The sequence below is a fragment of the Neovison vison genome, chromosome 12 (assembly GCF_020171115.1).
Source record: "Neovison vison isolate M4711 chromosome 12, ASM_NN_V1, whole genome shotgun sequence".
NCBI lineage: Eukaryota > Metazoa > Chordata > Mammalia > Carnivora > Mustelidae > Neogale > Neogale vison.
This window is the reverse complement of record NC_058102.1, coordinates 121,151,452-121,165,868: the sequence shown is the minus strand read 5'-3', so window position 1 is coordinate 121,165,868 and position 14,417 is coordinate 121,151,452. Positions and strand designations below refer to the sequence as shown.

General features: G+C 47.3%; 1 protein-coding gene across 7 annotated transcripts in view; it reads left to right on the top strand.

Annotated features, from left to right (window-relative positions):
• The window catches only part of FRMD4A (FERM domain containing 4A), a 606,410-nt gene that overhangs the window by 463,640 nt on the left and 128,353 nt on the right, over window positions 1–14,417 (top strand). For all 7 annotated transcript variants that reach the window (XM_044228298.1, XM_044228296.1, XM_044228301.1 and 4 more), the window contains one exon: window positions 6,660–6,752. In XM_044228298.1, the coding sequence (XP_044084233.1) occupies window positions 6,660–6,752 (93 nt within the window). The remainder of the gene's footprint in view (window positions 1–6,659; window positions 6,753–14,417) is intronic.

Genomic DNA, 14,417 nt, shown 5'->3' with positions numbered 1-14,417 from the left:
GAGCATCTTTTCTCTTGGTTTCGGCTCAGGTCGTGATCTCATGGTCGTGGGTTGAGCTCCACATCAGGCTCTGTGCTCCGTGTGGAGTCAGCTTAAGATTCTCTCTCCCTCTCTTTTCCCCCCTCCCTCTCATGCTCTCTCTCTCTCTCTAAAATAAATAATCTTTAAAGATAGTAATCATAATAAAATTTTAAAATAACTTTTAGTCTATTTAACAGAAAGAGTCAAACACACCCCAAGTTGAAGTAATGATTTTCATTGTATATTTATTTAATTTGAAATCTCTATGAAAAGTGTTCAGAATTGTGTGTCAGATGCTGTAAATGAGTCTTGTTATGTAATGAAAACCTCAAAGAAGTATTCAGAAAGCTGAAGAAACGTGTTGAGCCATCATTGCATATTTTAAAAGCCAGGTACAGCTAGAATGTATTTTCACATACCAATTAAGAAAATGACTAGTTCTTAACCTCTTATTTAATCACAGAACCCTTTGAAATTTGTTAACAAGTTACATTCCATCACCTCCACCAAAATTTACACACATAATAATTTATGTTCAAGTTTTAGAGGGTTCACAGATACATGAAACCAGAATCCTGGGATAAGAACCAATTAAGGATTTTTTTTTTTTTTAACAACATGCTATGTTTCCATTGATCACATCATTGATTGGTACTCTTTGCAGTTTGATTCATCCAAATAACTTAGGTCCCAAATGCCTTGTTGTACTGGAAATGCCTCGGCGGTCCTGTGCTGGGACAGTGGAGAGAACCTTCTGGGTCCTTGCTCCCCTCAAGGAGAAGGATGACCAGCATTGGTGGAGGCATCTGAGAAGGCTTTAGGTGGTGAACATTCCAAGCCTCAAGCTTGTCTACAATCTGAAAATAACATAGAAAAGCAGTTTTCCTCTTGCAGAAGAAATAGCAGGAAGATACAGTGCTGAGAAAGTAGTTTTAGAAATAGTTTGGGATTTCCATTCAGGAAATGCTGTGTACCAGGAGACGGGGGAGAAAAATCAATGCCAAGACCTCCATGCCTGGGTTGTAACTGCTGCTCGTGAGAACGTGGCATTCGGCTCCCAGTGCTACCTCGGAGACAGCCCTGTGGACATCCAGACATATGGCAAACCACAGTGCCTTCCATTTAGGGACTGGAGAAGGGCTCTAGAGCTTTTCCTGTGTGCACCTGAGATAAATAAAAAAGAATGGGGTGATCTGAGGAGGCCTGAGGAATCCCTGTCTTCTGACATTTACGTTCCCAGTGCCAGCAGGACAGTGGTGCTCAGATCCTGGGGTCAGTAAGCAGTGAATTCTCCCCAAATGTGGAGACTGTTTAGGGCAGGAGCTGTGTCTCTACGTGGATGGCTGTCATCACACCAGCAGTATTGATCGATGGAGTGTATTTGAAGCTGATGGATTTGTTCTGGAGCCGTGGTTTACTTAGCATCCACTGTTAAGCCCTGGAAATAGAGAGATGACTAGTGTTGACCCCTGTAGGGCTTGCATTTTTAGTTTAGAAGGTAAATAATCAAATACAGTGTAGGAGGTGCTACAAATGAAAATTCAGAACAGCTTTAAGAGAACATAGTGGAGCAAACAGTTCCTCCACAAATAAAAAATTAAAGCCATAAAGTCAATGGGACCAAACAGCCATCTGTTTTCCTTGATACTCATCTTTGTCTGTCTGTCTCCTTCTCCATCTGTCTCTCTCACACATACACTCACTCACATACTTGAAGGCCACTGTTTGAGAGTTTCTAGCTAAATTACGACCCCTGAGTTATCCTTGATGAGCCCACGTATTTCCAACTAAGGACATGAACTAGCTAAACATTCTTCCCTTTGAGGAGCACTCTGCCCACCCCCACGCCCCGCCAGTCCAATGACATCCATATGCATTTCATGCTCTTGCTTTGGCTTTCTTTGGAAACTCATTCCATAGGTAATAACCTATCTGCGGTAAAAACCTCTAAAAGGCACAAGGCACAGCATATCCTTCTCCCTCAGGGTTCCAAGCAGCGACCAGCTTATCAGATACCTCTACCCTCTGGTAGCTCCTATAAACAAAGCTCTCCTTAGGGCCATCTCTATTGAAGGTGCCAACGCTGGAACCAAAAATCTATTTGTATTATATGTAGAAGCTAAAAGCAATCTGTTAAATAAATGCATCCAATTTCTGCTGCCCAGAAGCAATTGCATATTTATTACCGGCCCAACAGTTTGACCTATCGCCACCATAAAGCAAATGAGTGTTATCTCGCTCAGCTTTAAAGATAGTTATCAGTCAAGCAGTAACACAAATACTCTGAGTGTCAGCTGGAGCATTTTTTTATTTTTTGCGTTGTTATTGGTAAATGCACCGAGGTGAAATCTCAAATGAAAAATCAATAAGAATAATGAAAACCGAGCTATCAGACATCTCTTAGTTACACTGAATAGAGAAAATGCTCCTTTGATCTATTCATTCCCCATCCCACCCTAACTTAAAGGGAAAAAAAAAAGTATTTGAGGAAGGGTCTTGGTGCTGGGACTGTGGGGTGTGACGCAACGAAGGAAGCTGTGAGGAACTTTTGGTGCCATTAGCTGTCACAAATGTGACTTGGAACCATATACAAGGAGCAAACAATATTTTAACAAGCCCAGAGTACTGGAGTTTCCAGGGTACTGGACTTTCCAGTCGACATTTCAATCCATCTCTTAGCTTTTGCCCAAATATAAGGCAGTTATCTTAAGAGACCTTGGATGAGTCACTAGTCCCTTTGGTCTTTAGTGAGCAGCCTTCGGTGAAGAGATTTTTGCAGGCACATGAAATGGAGCGAAATGGAGGGGGCCGCTTCCTTCTGCCCAAGGGCCTCAGGACTCTGGGGCCCACCTGTCTGTGGCTGCCAGAACCCTGTGTGTGGGTGTGTGTCCTACCATCGCCCACATCCTTCAGCTGGGGGTTCAGGAGTCAAGCAGAGGAAGTAGAGAAAGGAAATTCATTCTTCCTTGGATGCTGGCTATTCAGTCTGGGGTGATTCTGGCCTCCTGCTTCCTGATTGTGTTCTTAGTGTCTGACTGTTTCAGTGCTTGGTAAATGCTAAACTGATAATATGGCTCCAATGAAGGAATTTCCAATTAAATAAATATATTATGAAACAGTCATTCTTTAAAAAATTTTTTATTTTTATTTATTTATTTCTATTTATTTATTTTAAAGGTTGATTGATTGATTTGCTGGGGCGTGGAGGGAGAGGGAGAAGCTCAAGCAGACTCCATGCTGAGCACAGAGCCCAACACCGGGCTCAATCTCATGACCCTGAGATCACGACCAAAGCTGAAACCAAGAGTCAGACAGTTAAATTATTGTACCACCCAGGTGCCCATCTTTAAAAAAAAATTTAACGGGAATGAAATTCTGTAGAGAGATAATCTATTCCTCTTGTTGTCTTCTGCTCACATGGATGAAGTAGGGCAGAGCACCCTGAACAGAGTGGCATCCAAGGGACACCTATGTCTGTGTCCTTTCATACGTAATGTCCCCACCTAGAGGTTCTTCACCAAGTGAATCATGGCCCACCTTCACCACCCTGCCCTTGCCAAGGCCAGGTTGAATCCCAAGCAGTTGGTGTGGTCAATAATGTTGGGCCGTTGGACTGCACTGTGGATTTCTCTTATGATAATCATAAAAAGGTTCTTCCTGACAGACCCTTTATCACAAATTATTGTCAGGCAAGAGATTAAAATTTAAATCTGCTTAGTCATTGGATGGATTGCTGTTCAGAGTTTTCTCAAGATTTTCTGAGCCTGAAGAAAAGGCTCTGGGAGATTTTGGACATTTTCAGAGACAGGAAGAGTGTGACTGTAACTTACTATCTGGTACTTAGGGCTAACATTTGTGCTAATACCTTCCACTTGATCAAACATACACATTTTACATTATGAATCAGGTCTCTGTTTTTCAGATGTAAAGGGTCTACTGGGGAGACAGAAAGCATACACAGAGGAGCTTCCACAGATGGTGGGGAGGGAGTATGGGAGCAGGTATGCCTGGGGTGGGTACTGTGAGGGTCCAGAGAGGAACCCAGCCCAGGCTGGTTTGTGGTATGGGAAGGTAGGTCAAGGAGCGCTTTCTGGAAGAAACACAGGAAAGCCAGGTCTTAAAGGATGGGTCAGGCTACACTCGGTGAAGAAGGAAGGGAAGGGCATTCTAGGCAGAGAGATGAGCTCAGGCACAGAGGTCTGAAGCAGTGTGACCCTGTGGGGCAGTCTCAGTTGGTACAGGCAGAGACCAAGTTGGCACCGAGGTCTTCTGCTTCCAGATCCCAACTTCTAGTTGGATGGGAATTTATCCCACCTTTCTGGAAGAAAGTGATCTAGTCATTTTATTTAGAAATCCTTTTTTCCCATTATTTTTTATACTTACTATATTCAGAGAAGAATAACCAAACATGAAAGATAAAGTTAATAGAAAAAAAAATGTTTCTCTAGATGGAGATCCTTAGGAGGAAGAAAAAGAGAAGTTTCTCAGGTGGACGCTCTTCAGAAGCAGATTCAAATACCATCTCTAGAGCCACAGCTGTGGGCTTCATTAAAAGGGAGATTTTGTGTAAAATGTACAGCTTGAATGAGCCCTCAAGTGGAGATGGAAACCTCTAGCATGTTTTCTGTCTTGCATTTATTGGAGGCAAGCATGTGCTTGGAGGAACAGACATTCTAATGCAGCGAGTCAGACAACTTTTGTCTCCCATTGTCCACAGAGCTAGTGCCAGCCTTTCACATGTTGCATATGTGCTATGAACATGTTACCCAACATCAGGCACCTGAGGAGGCTTCATGGATCAGTTGTGTCTGTTCAACATGAGCTACCTGAGTAAAGGTGATTATAGGACTCAGTTCTCCAGGCTTTTGGACCAAAACTGGGTCAGAAGAGAAGAAAAGATAGACGCCTCTCCTCATACCTATCGCATGGTTCTGCCTCACTCTGCAAAGACCACTGTCCTCATTTGTGGCCTCCCAGGCCCTAGCAGCTGGTCGCTGCCCTCTACAACCTCATCCTTTTCTATTCACACAACATCAACATGCCAGACTTCTCCCTACCTCAGGGCCTTTGCACATGCTGGCTACACTGCTTGGAACATAGTCCCCCTTCTCTTTGCTAAGTTAACTCTTACTGTTCTTCACATCTCAAACACCAGGCAGTACTTCTCAGACCCTAGCTCAGGTCCTTACGTGTTCTCATTTCTCATGGTCCTTGTACCATAGGTGTGAGGTCCTAATACCATTCTGATTAGTAATCCTGCTATTAATTGAAGGAATAGTGGCTGAGGGTCTGTCTCCATACAAGACCATAAGCTCAAGGGGAATCAGGATGGTGTCTATTTTATACAGCGCTGCATCTCCAGACCCTTTCTCCGAGAAAGTGATTAATTAATATTTACAAAAGGAAAGAAGAGAGGGAAGGAAGAAACACACAAGCCACTCCATTTGTCTATCAAAGGTCTCTGTGGTTCACTGTTTAAAATAACTTTGATGAGGTGTAATTAACATACAATAAACACTCGTTAAAGAGTACAGTTTGATGAGTTTTGACATGTGTCTACACCCATGAAACCATCACTACCATCAAGATAATGAACATATCCAACACTCCTGAATGTTTCCTCTTGCCCCGCTGAAAGCCCTCCCTCGTACCCACCCCCCAGGGCAACCACCAATGAGCCCTGTCAGTATAGATCAGTTTGTGCCTTCTGCAGTTTATTTTTTTTTTTAAAGATTCTATTTATTTATTTGACAGAGAGAGAGAGAGATCACAAGTAGGCAGAGAGGCAGGCAGAGAGAGGGAAGCAGGCTCCTTGCCAAGCATGACCTGAGCCGAAGGCAGAGGCTTAACGAACTGAGCCACCCAGGTGCCCCACCTTCTGCAGTTTATACAGGTGAAATCCTACAGTCTGTACTCTTTGTCTGGCATCTTTCACTCAGTAATTACTCTGAGATTCATGCATGTGGGTGTACGTATCAATAGCTTACTGGCTTTATTGGGTCATAGTATTCTGCTCTATAATACATCGTGCTCATTCCCCCGTTGATAAACACTTGGCTTGTTCCAAGTTTTGAGCTGTTAAAGTAAAGTGTCTTTGCACATCTGTGTGTAAAAAAGTCTTGGCACAGACATAGCTTTCATTCCTCTCAGGTAAATATCTAGGCGTAGAATGTCTGGGTCCATGATGCATGTAAGTTTAAATTTTTAAGAAACTGTCTGTGATTCACTTTTCACCCCGTCTGCTTCCAGCAAGATGTTGTGAAGATTGCTAACATTTCTAAAGTGGGTTTTGCGTTCTTCGGGGAAAAAAGACATCCAGGAAGGTGGTGATAAGGGAATTCAGGACAAGAGAGAATGACTCCCTTTTAAGTTGAGCACAATCTAGGAAATGGATAGCAGGTCGTGAACCCCACACTTCCTGATTGCTGTTCGCCTCCTTCATGTCACACGGTATCTGCCACTGGTTCAGTGTCCCTCCCCCCGCCCCGGTAATGCCTTGAGGTTCTTCAAATACTGAGAACTTAGGAGTGAGGTGGAGGGCCACATTGATCTATGATCCAACGTGTTCTACCATACACATGCTTTCATCACAGATGCAAACTCCGGAGTCCTAATCCATTTATCTCTCTTCTCCTCAGGGGACACTTAAACTGGCTTCAGCTAGATCGAAGAGTATTGGAACATGACTTCCCCAAAAAGTCCGGACCGGTGGTTTTATATTTCTGTGTCAGGTATGTATACCTTGTGTCTATCCTGCTGCTGCTGCTTCTTTTCTTTGTCAAAAAAGGCCTGGGAGGGCCGCATGATTAAAGGAGAGGAAAATCAAGTTTGTTGCCATCTACTGCCAATGACAGAGGTCATGGTAGAGCTGCATTCCTAGTAGACGAAATCCTAGGGTGTGAGTGTCCAAGGTGTGAGTGTCCAAGTTCTTTTTTGCTTTTTTTTCTCCAACTAAACTTGGTCTCTTATAGTAACACAAACCCTGGGGTTATTATTATTATTGGTGGTGGGAGTCATTTGGAACTACATCACAAATGTCTGTGTCGTCTTTCCTTTTTTTTATTTATTTTTTTTTTTAAAGAGTTTATTTATTTATTTGACAGACAGAGATCACAAGTAGGCAGAGAAGCAGGCAGATAGAGAGGAAGGGAAGCAGGCCCCCTGCTGAGCAGAGAGCCCGATGTGGGACTCGATCCCAGGACCCTGAGATCATGACCTGAGCCGAAGGCAGCGGCTTAACCCACTGAGCCACCCAGGCGCCCCTCTTTCCTTTTTTTTAAAGATTTTATTTATTTGAAAGAGAGTAAGAGCACAGTTGAGGGGAGGGGCAGAGATAGAGGGAAAAGCAGACTCCCCACTGAGCAGGGGGCCCAACACAGGCCTCGATCCCAGCATCGCGGGATCATGACCTGAGCTTAAGGCAAGTGCTCAGCCGACTGAGCCACCCAGGCGAGCCTGTGTCTTCTTTCCTTTGATCACAAGTGGCACTTGGCCTCTTGAAATTTGCCTATTTTATCTTACCCCAAATAGGACTCGTTGAAATGCAGCAACAAACCAGAGATCACGACATTGCCCAGTAAGGGAGGATATGGCGTAATAAAATACCAGAAACGATGTGCATTTTCTGGTCACTAATCTCTTATAAGAAGTTTTATTTTGTGACTGCAGAGAATATAATTTGCTTCTCATGGTTAACATTTGCAAACATGAAGTCAGCCAGACTTACACTTTCATTTGCAGAAAGTTTTGGCAAGGCAGAGAGAGGGGGTCATGTCTTGGGTTCACGGGCGAAGCCAGGATCTGTGCGTCCAGATCCAGCAGCTCCTGGAGCCCTTGGTTCTTGGAGCCACCAGTCTGCGTCTGTGCAGAACTGTCACTGTCCACAACTGCAGGGGCATTTAGGCTCGAATGCCTCCGTCTTCCAGTGGACACCAACGCTCATACCCAATATACACACCCTGTCCTTTTTAAAAAATATGTTAATAAGTTCAGTGGGGCACCTGGGTGGCTCAGTCAATTACATGTCTGCCTTCATCTCGGTCATGATCCCGGGGTCCTGGCATTGAGTTCTGCATTGGGCTCCCTGCTCAGCAGGAAGCCTGCTTCTTTCTCTCCTCCTGTCCCCCTACCCTACTCATGCTTTCTCTCTCTCTCTCTCTCAAATAAATAAATAAAATCTTTACAAAATACATGTTAACAAGCTCAAGAGCAGGACAAACAATTAAAGTTCAGTTTTTCCAAGAGAACATGGTCAGGAATGCAATTTTAATCATAGCCACCCTGATACCACGGAAAGCATCAGAGAGCCTATCTGAGAATTAAAGGGTCCATTTCCCAGGCCGGAGTATGGATCTTTACCCCTGCTGGTGGAGCAGATCTAAACTTGCATTTAATGCCCTTTTTATTTGTTTCAGAGCAGCAAACCTATCAGAGCTAATCTTAGCCATTTCCATTACTGATGGGCGTGATCTTGATGTCACAGTCTCTTTAATGGTGGCTCAATTTTCTCAGATAAATGGCAAAGTAACTGTGTAAAGGAGAGTTCACAATTCCACCAGGGAGGTGTGTGGCAGCATCCAGCAAGGCTCAGTTGAATTTAAGCGTTTCATTAACCTGTAATCAAAGGTGGCTGAGTCCACTTGCCATACATCAGGAGCTCCCCTCCTTCCTGCTGCTTTTCACCAACATTAATCAAGAAGAGAAGATTCTGAGCTGGTTGTATATTATCTGCATTTTGCAAGGGCCTGTTACGAGCTGAGTTATTGGTGGGTTTCGGGAACTGAGCCCTGGAAGAAAGCTTGGGGCGCCCTGAGATTGTCACTGAGGATTTGCAGGCCATTCCAAATCGCTCCTGACTTCTCTCTGTGACGCCAGATATACAGAGGAGAGCTGCCGAAGTAGATCCCATGCTCACAATATGGAGAACTGGGAATGAAAGCTTCTGCCATCCACCACCCATTTTCCTAGGTGGCTGCAGCCAGCACTTGGGAGGACACACCCAGGGAAAAATTCTCCCAGGCCACGTTTGGGGATAGACCCCAGCAGAATATTATCACCAGGTAGAGTTCCTTCTAGAGCTCATCACAAAAGCTGCTCTTTCTGCAGAGCCTCGGGTTTCTATGTCTAGTCTTGACCCACCTGAGTTGCCTCTAACTCTGCAGCTCCAAAGCCAGTCTCCGCATCTTGACCTCCCCAGGCCTTCCATGGTTCCTCAAATCTGTGACATCATTATCCATTCAGTCCTGTAGGCTTCAAACTTGAAGTCTTTCCTCTTCCTCAGATTCTTAGGTGCATGAATTCTCTGCGGCTACTTCCACCTTCTGCCCTCTCTGCCTGTCTCCCCATCATCTGTCACTTGAACTGTTGCCGCCACCTCCTAGAGTGGGTGTCCCCTTGGCACCCATCACAGAGGAGCCTGGCTCCCGACCCCACTCTCCTGAGTCCCCACTTTGCAGCCAACTGTGCAGCACAGCAGCAAAGCACCTAGGGTCTGTTTTCTGCAAGAGAGGAGGCTGATGCTGGCATGTAGGCGAATTATGCATTTTTTTACCTTGGTGCCTGGGCAGAATTCCTAACTTATACCTGGGTACCTTTCCAGGGGTGCCCGCAGGCTATTTTCTCCAAAGGAATGGCTGGAGGAATTATCTTTATAAAGGACTCAGACCTTGGATGATCCTGGGGTCCATTGAGGAGCCCCCATCTGGCTGGGATATTCCCCCGTGTGCACGCTGACCTTTCTCTTTTCTCAATGAGAGCGTGGTGGCCGAAGCAGCCCCGGCCCAGCCAGCAGCCCACGTGCATGCCTACAAGCAATCTCTCTAGCTGCTCCTAGCCTCTCTCCTTTTGTTTAAACATCTAGAGATTCCATCTCTGTAACACATGCACTGTTAGCCTTTGTGAAAATGGAGAATAAAAGCACCCAATAAAAGACCGTGGAAAAGGCTGACTGCCTCAAGCTAAGAGTTGGGAATTCATCCAGTGGAAATATTAACCCCGTGCCACTGGGGAGCTAAATTTGGGCTGCTGTCCCAGCATGGCTTACTATTTGGCAGTTGTATATTCTCTTGCTGTAATGCATATTCGAAACATCTGTGAGAGTGGGGGCAAAATTATCCCCTCCATTCAACCGATGATGAAAAACAAGACCCCAATACATTAAATAACATGAATTTGAATTGAGGTAATTCTGCTTTCTCCTCTGAGCAGGTCCTTGAAGGGTCTGAGGCTGGTGTCATGCTGCATGGTATTCTCAGCATGGCGGGACAGAGGACTGAGAATCTGTCCTCACTGACCCATGCTTTAGCCTAAAGAGGACCTTCCCCCTTCCTTCTCCTGAGTCAGATCACGGATCACCGGGAGTGATCACAGGACCTTCAGAGTCTTAATAATTACCTAAAAAGGAAAAGGTCTGAGGGAAGGGAACTATCCGTTATTAAACACCCGCCCATTATTCAGAATGATTGTAAATCTTCACAGCCCTCGAATCACGTAGTATTACTCCTAGGTAAAGAGAGGGAGATGAGGGTCGCGTGGGCGGCTCTGACAGTTAATCATCTGACTCCGGTTAAGGTCACGATCCCAGGGTCCTGGGATCGAGTCCCATATCGGGCTCTCCGCTCAGTCTGGACCCTGCCTTTCTCTCTCCTTCTGCCCCTGCATGTTCTCTCTCTCTCTCTCTCTCTCTCTGTCAAATAAATAAATAAAATCTAAAAGAAAAAAAATAAAGAAGGGAAGGAGATGAGGGCCCAACATGCTGATTCTCCTCCCAATACCGCTAGTAAATTACCACCTCTGTTCGGTTAGATCTGACTCCAAACTTCAGACCTCCCCCTTACACCACACTGCCTCTCTCTCCGCAAGTGAAAAGCAACCCCATGGTAGCTTCTCAGAGACTCTGGCGGGGCCACAGACCAAGTCAGGATTGGTGACTTTGGTCCCTCTTGCATTGCACACTCGGCTGCAGCTGCAGAACTAGGGTCCATCTGCAGAGATGGCGTCAGGCCCAGCTGCACCCCCACTGGGTGAGAGGGTGCGGAGAGCAACCCCCCAGGCCTGACATTCCAGATCTAGCCCTGCTGAACTCCCAGTGGCCTTGGTGGAGTGCACCCCATTAGGGCCTCGCAGATGGTAAAGCAGCAGCTTTCAGGAGCCGAGGTGTGTGCTATTAGCCCCACTTGAGAAACTCTTGCCCTTAGCTGATGAGGGTGAACACCAGTGGGGAGGCATTCTGCCCTACTTTGCTCTTTCCTCTCCTATAAAGAAGACTCCATGGTCCCATCGGCCAGGCACTGACTATGTTGTGGGCATTGGTTTAGGAGCTAAGGGTAGAGCGGGGTGGGGGTGGGGGCAAAGCATACGAACCCTTACCCTTGTGCACCTGTGCATCCATTTCCCTGAATTCTGGGGTCCTCTCAGCCCTGCCTGTCCTTATCACTGCCGATTCAGTCTAAAGCCTGTTATGCACTACTGCAATCACCCCTTCCCCAGGACCACCCCTCCCTTGGCTGCTGGCCCCGTGCATCCATGGCTCTCGTGCATGCACACGCACACGCGTACACACGCGCACACACATGTGGGGTGGGATCAGTCCAGTCACATATTTTTTTATTTCTGTCCCTGAGCTGTGGACTATGGCCGGGCTGGGGAAGAAGGTCCACACAGTTCATTGGTGTTTGTAGCCACTTCTGTCCATGGCACCTGCTCGGGGTCCCCTGCCTTGCCCATGTTAGCTTTTGCTCCTGCCACAGACTCCAGACCAGAAGCTCACTTCTTTGCTCCAAGGGGATAACTGCTTATGATTTTGTAGAGAAAGGGAAAGCTGGCCCAAGGGAGCTGCGGCTTCCTGTTCCCTTACATCTCCGTATCCACCCATCCTGTGGCCTCCTTAGCCACCCGCTGCACGCGTGCCCACCCACTCACACATGCACACCCTTCAGAGGGAGACCGACCCTAGGCCAGCGTCCGAGGCCAGCCAGGTCCACGCGCACTCCAGTGCAGCCCCTTCCAGCACCTCCGAGAGCTCCCTGCCTCCAGGCTCCCGTCTTTCTCTGTTTTCTGCTGCTCCTTTTCCACGGATTCTTCCCCCCGTGACCATGACTCTTCTACCCTGACAAAAGTGAATGCCCTCCCTGAGTTGTATCCTCTTTCAGCTGCTGCTTCCTTGCCCGCACCCATGTCCACACCAAAGGTCTGCCCTCGTCTCCTTTCTCCTCATCCCGCTGGCTCCTCAGCTCGTGGCTGTCCCCCCATCACTGCCATGGTCATTGGCGGTCTCTAGGCCCCAAATTCCATGGGCGCTTCTCTGCCCTCCTCTGCCTGAATCAATGGAGTCTTCATCTCTCTGCCCCCAAACTTCCTCCTCTTCCTGTGGCACCTCCTTATCTGTGATTGGCACAGCCACACACCCAGCCGGAAACTCGGGAGTCCACCTTGACTCCCCTGCTCTCCCTCCCCTGCCTCCTTGCCTTCCTTCATTCACTAATTCCTGTCTTTTGTGTCTTAAATAGGTCCTATACCCACTTCTGACTCTCCCTGAACCACTGTCCTGGTTATGGCTCCTTCTGGCCCTCTCTAGGTGACCACTGAGTAGCTTTCCAGAATTCTCGTCTGCTCCCCTCCTCAAAATGTTGGTCTCCCATCATCACACTGCGGCTCTCCTTAGCATGTCCGGCATGACCTGACTGCCGCACCTGCTGGCCTCCCCTCCTGCAGCTCTGTGATCAGCCCGGCGAGCAGTGTGTGAGCAAGGTCACATCCCTCTGCAGACCACTGTCTGGGACTAGGAGACAAACTCCCCAAATCTGAGAACAACCACCCTCTGATCGTATTCACCAGGCAAGCTTAAGAAACAGGTCAAGAAAAATTCTAAGAAAAATTTCCCTGCACGCCCAGGGAAATCTCTGTGTATTTCTGTAGGATCACGTTTGTGCTCAGGATGGTCCCCTCCATGCCTGGGCTGTTGCTTCAGTTGTATCGTCTTCAGCCAAGTGTCCCTGCAACGCTGATCATCTCCACTGTTTGTAGCAAAATAAATAGATAAGATTTGTCTCCTCAAACTGACGTTCACCAACAGTAAACTGAAGTGAGCACTAGGACAGAGAGAGAGAGAGAGAGGTGATCCCAGGAAGGTTTAATCTGGGAGTGGGGATTTTACAGCGAAGTTTATGACCTGACTGTTGGTGTCTTTCCTGGCTGGTTGAGACACGGTTGTTCTTTCCTGTCACCATAGTAACAACAAAGTCAGGGATCCTAAAATGAGGTGCCTGCTAACCAGAACTTACTAGATCTCAATGGGGTGCCCCAGTGAGGATTTTTTCGAGCTGATGAAATTCTAAAGACCAGAGATATCCAGCCCCTAAAACTCACAGCAGCACCAAATACCCGTTTCGTTCCCATTGCTCCTTTTTGCTACTCAAAGTCAGCATTCCGAATGTGACCCTTGTGTTCCTGACAAAATGAAATCAGCGGTCCATTTAATTAACACTTGCTCTAAAGATTCGGTGATTCCCCAGTGCCGGGGGTGGATGCGAGAGGAAAGAGGAGGAGCGGGCCGTCCAGAGTGGGCCAGCGGACTGACGTCCTGCACTGGACACCCGCTCAAGCTGCTGCTGTCCGAGGTGTCTGTGGGTTAAAGGGGAGGAGACTCCCCAAGGCTGCGGAACCTCTTGATTATTTTATGGGCCCAAACACGTAGGAGCACAGCCCATATTTATTCCTGCTTCTGAGTGTCAGATGCAGGAGCTCAGGCTGGCATGATTGGGCCAGGTGGGGTGTGACATTGCTGATGCGATTCAGGGAACAGATTTACCCAGGTTTGCCCTGGGCCTAGAACAGAGGTTGGCCCTTTGACTCCGCGGCGGGGGGCGGGGGAAGGGGGGAAGCTGTCCTATTCAGTCCTGCTAAATGTGCCAAAAGAACACGTTTTAACGTAAGTTTTATTATTACTCGGGTACAGGTACTCCCAACCCATCAGGGGGTGGTGGCCATTGAAAAGACAGCTTGCTACTCACAGTCTGCAGGAGGAGGGGGCACGCTGCAGCAGGCAGCACTGCCCCGGGCGCACTAAGGGTTGTTCAGGAGGCAGAGGGAGTGGGGGGAAATGTGGGGAAGAGCCTTTGTTCTGTGGTTTCTACAGGAAGGAATGGGTGAGGCAGGGTAATCAGGTTTAGGCTTGGCTTCTTTGAATAATTTCAGCAGGCTTTGGGGCATAGGGGCTATACAGAGTTGTCTGGCCCTGGCCCAGCCCTGGGGTGATGAGGGCAGGAAGGGCCTGACCTAGAGTGTGAGGGCCCTCCAAAGGAGCAGGGAAGGGTGTGTGAGCTCTCCAGTGGCTGGTCTGCATAGGAAAGGCAAGCTCAGGCCTCTAAAGGAACTGGTCAGCCCTGGGAGGGGCAGTC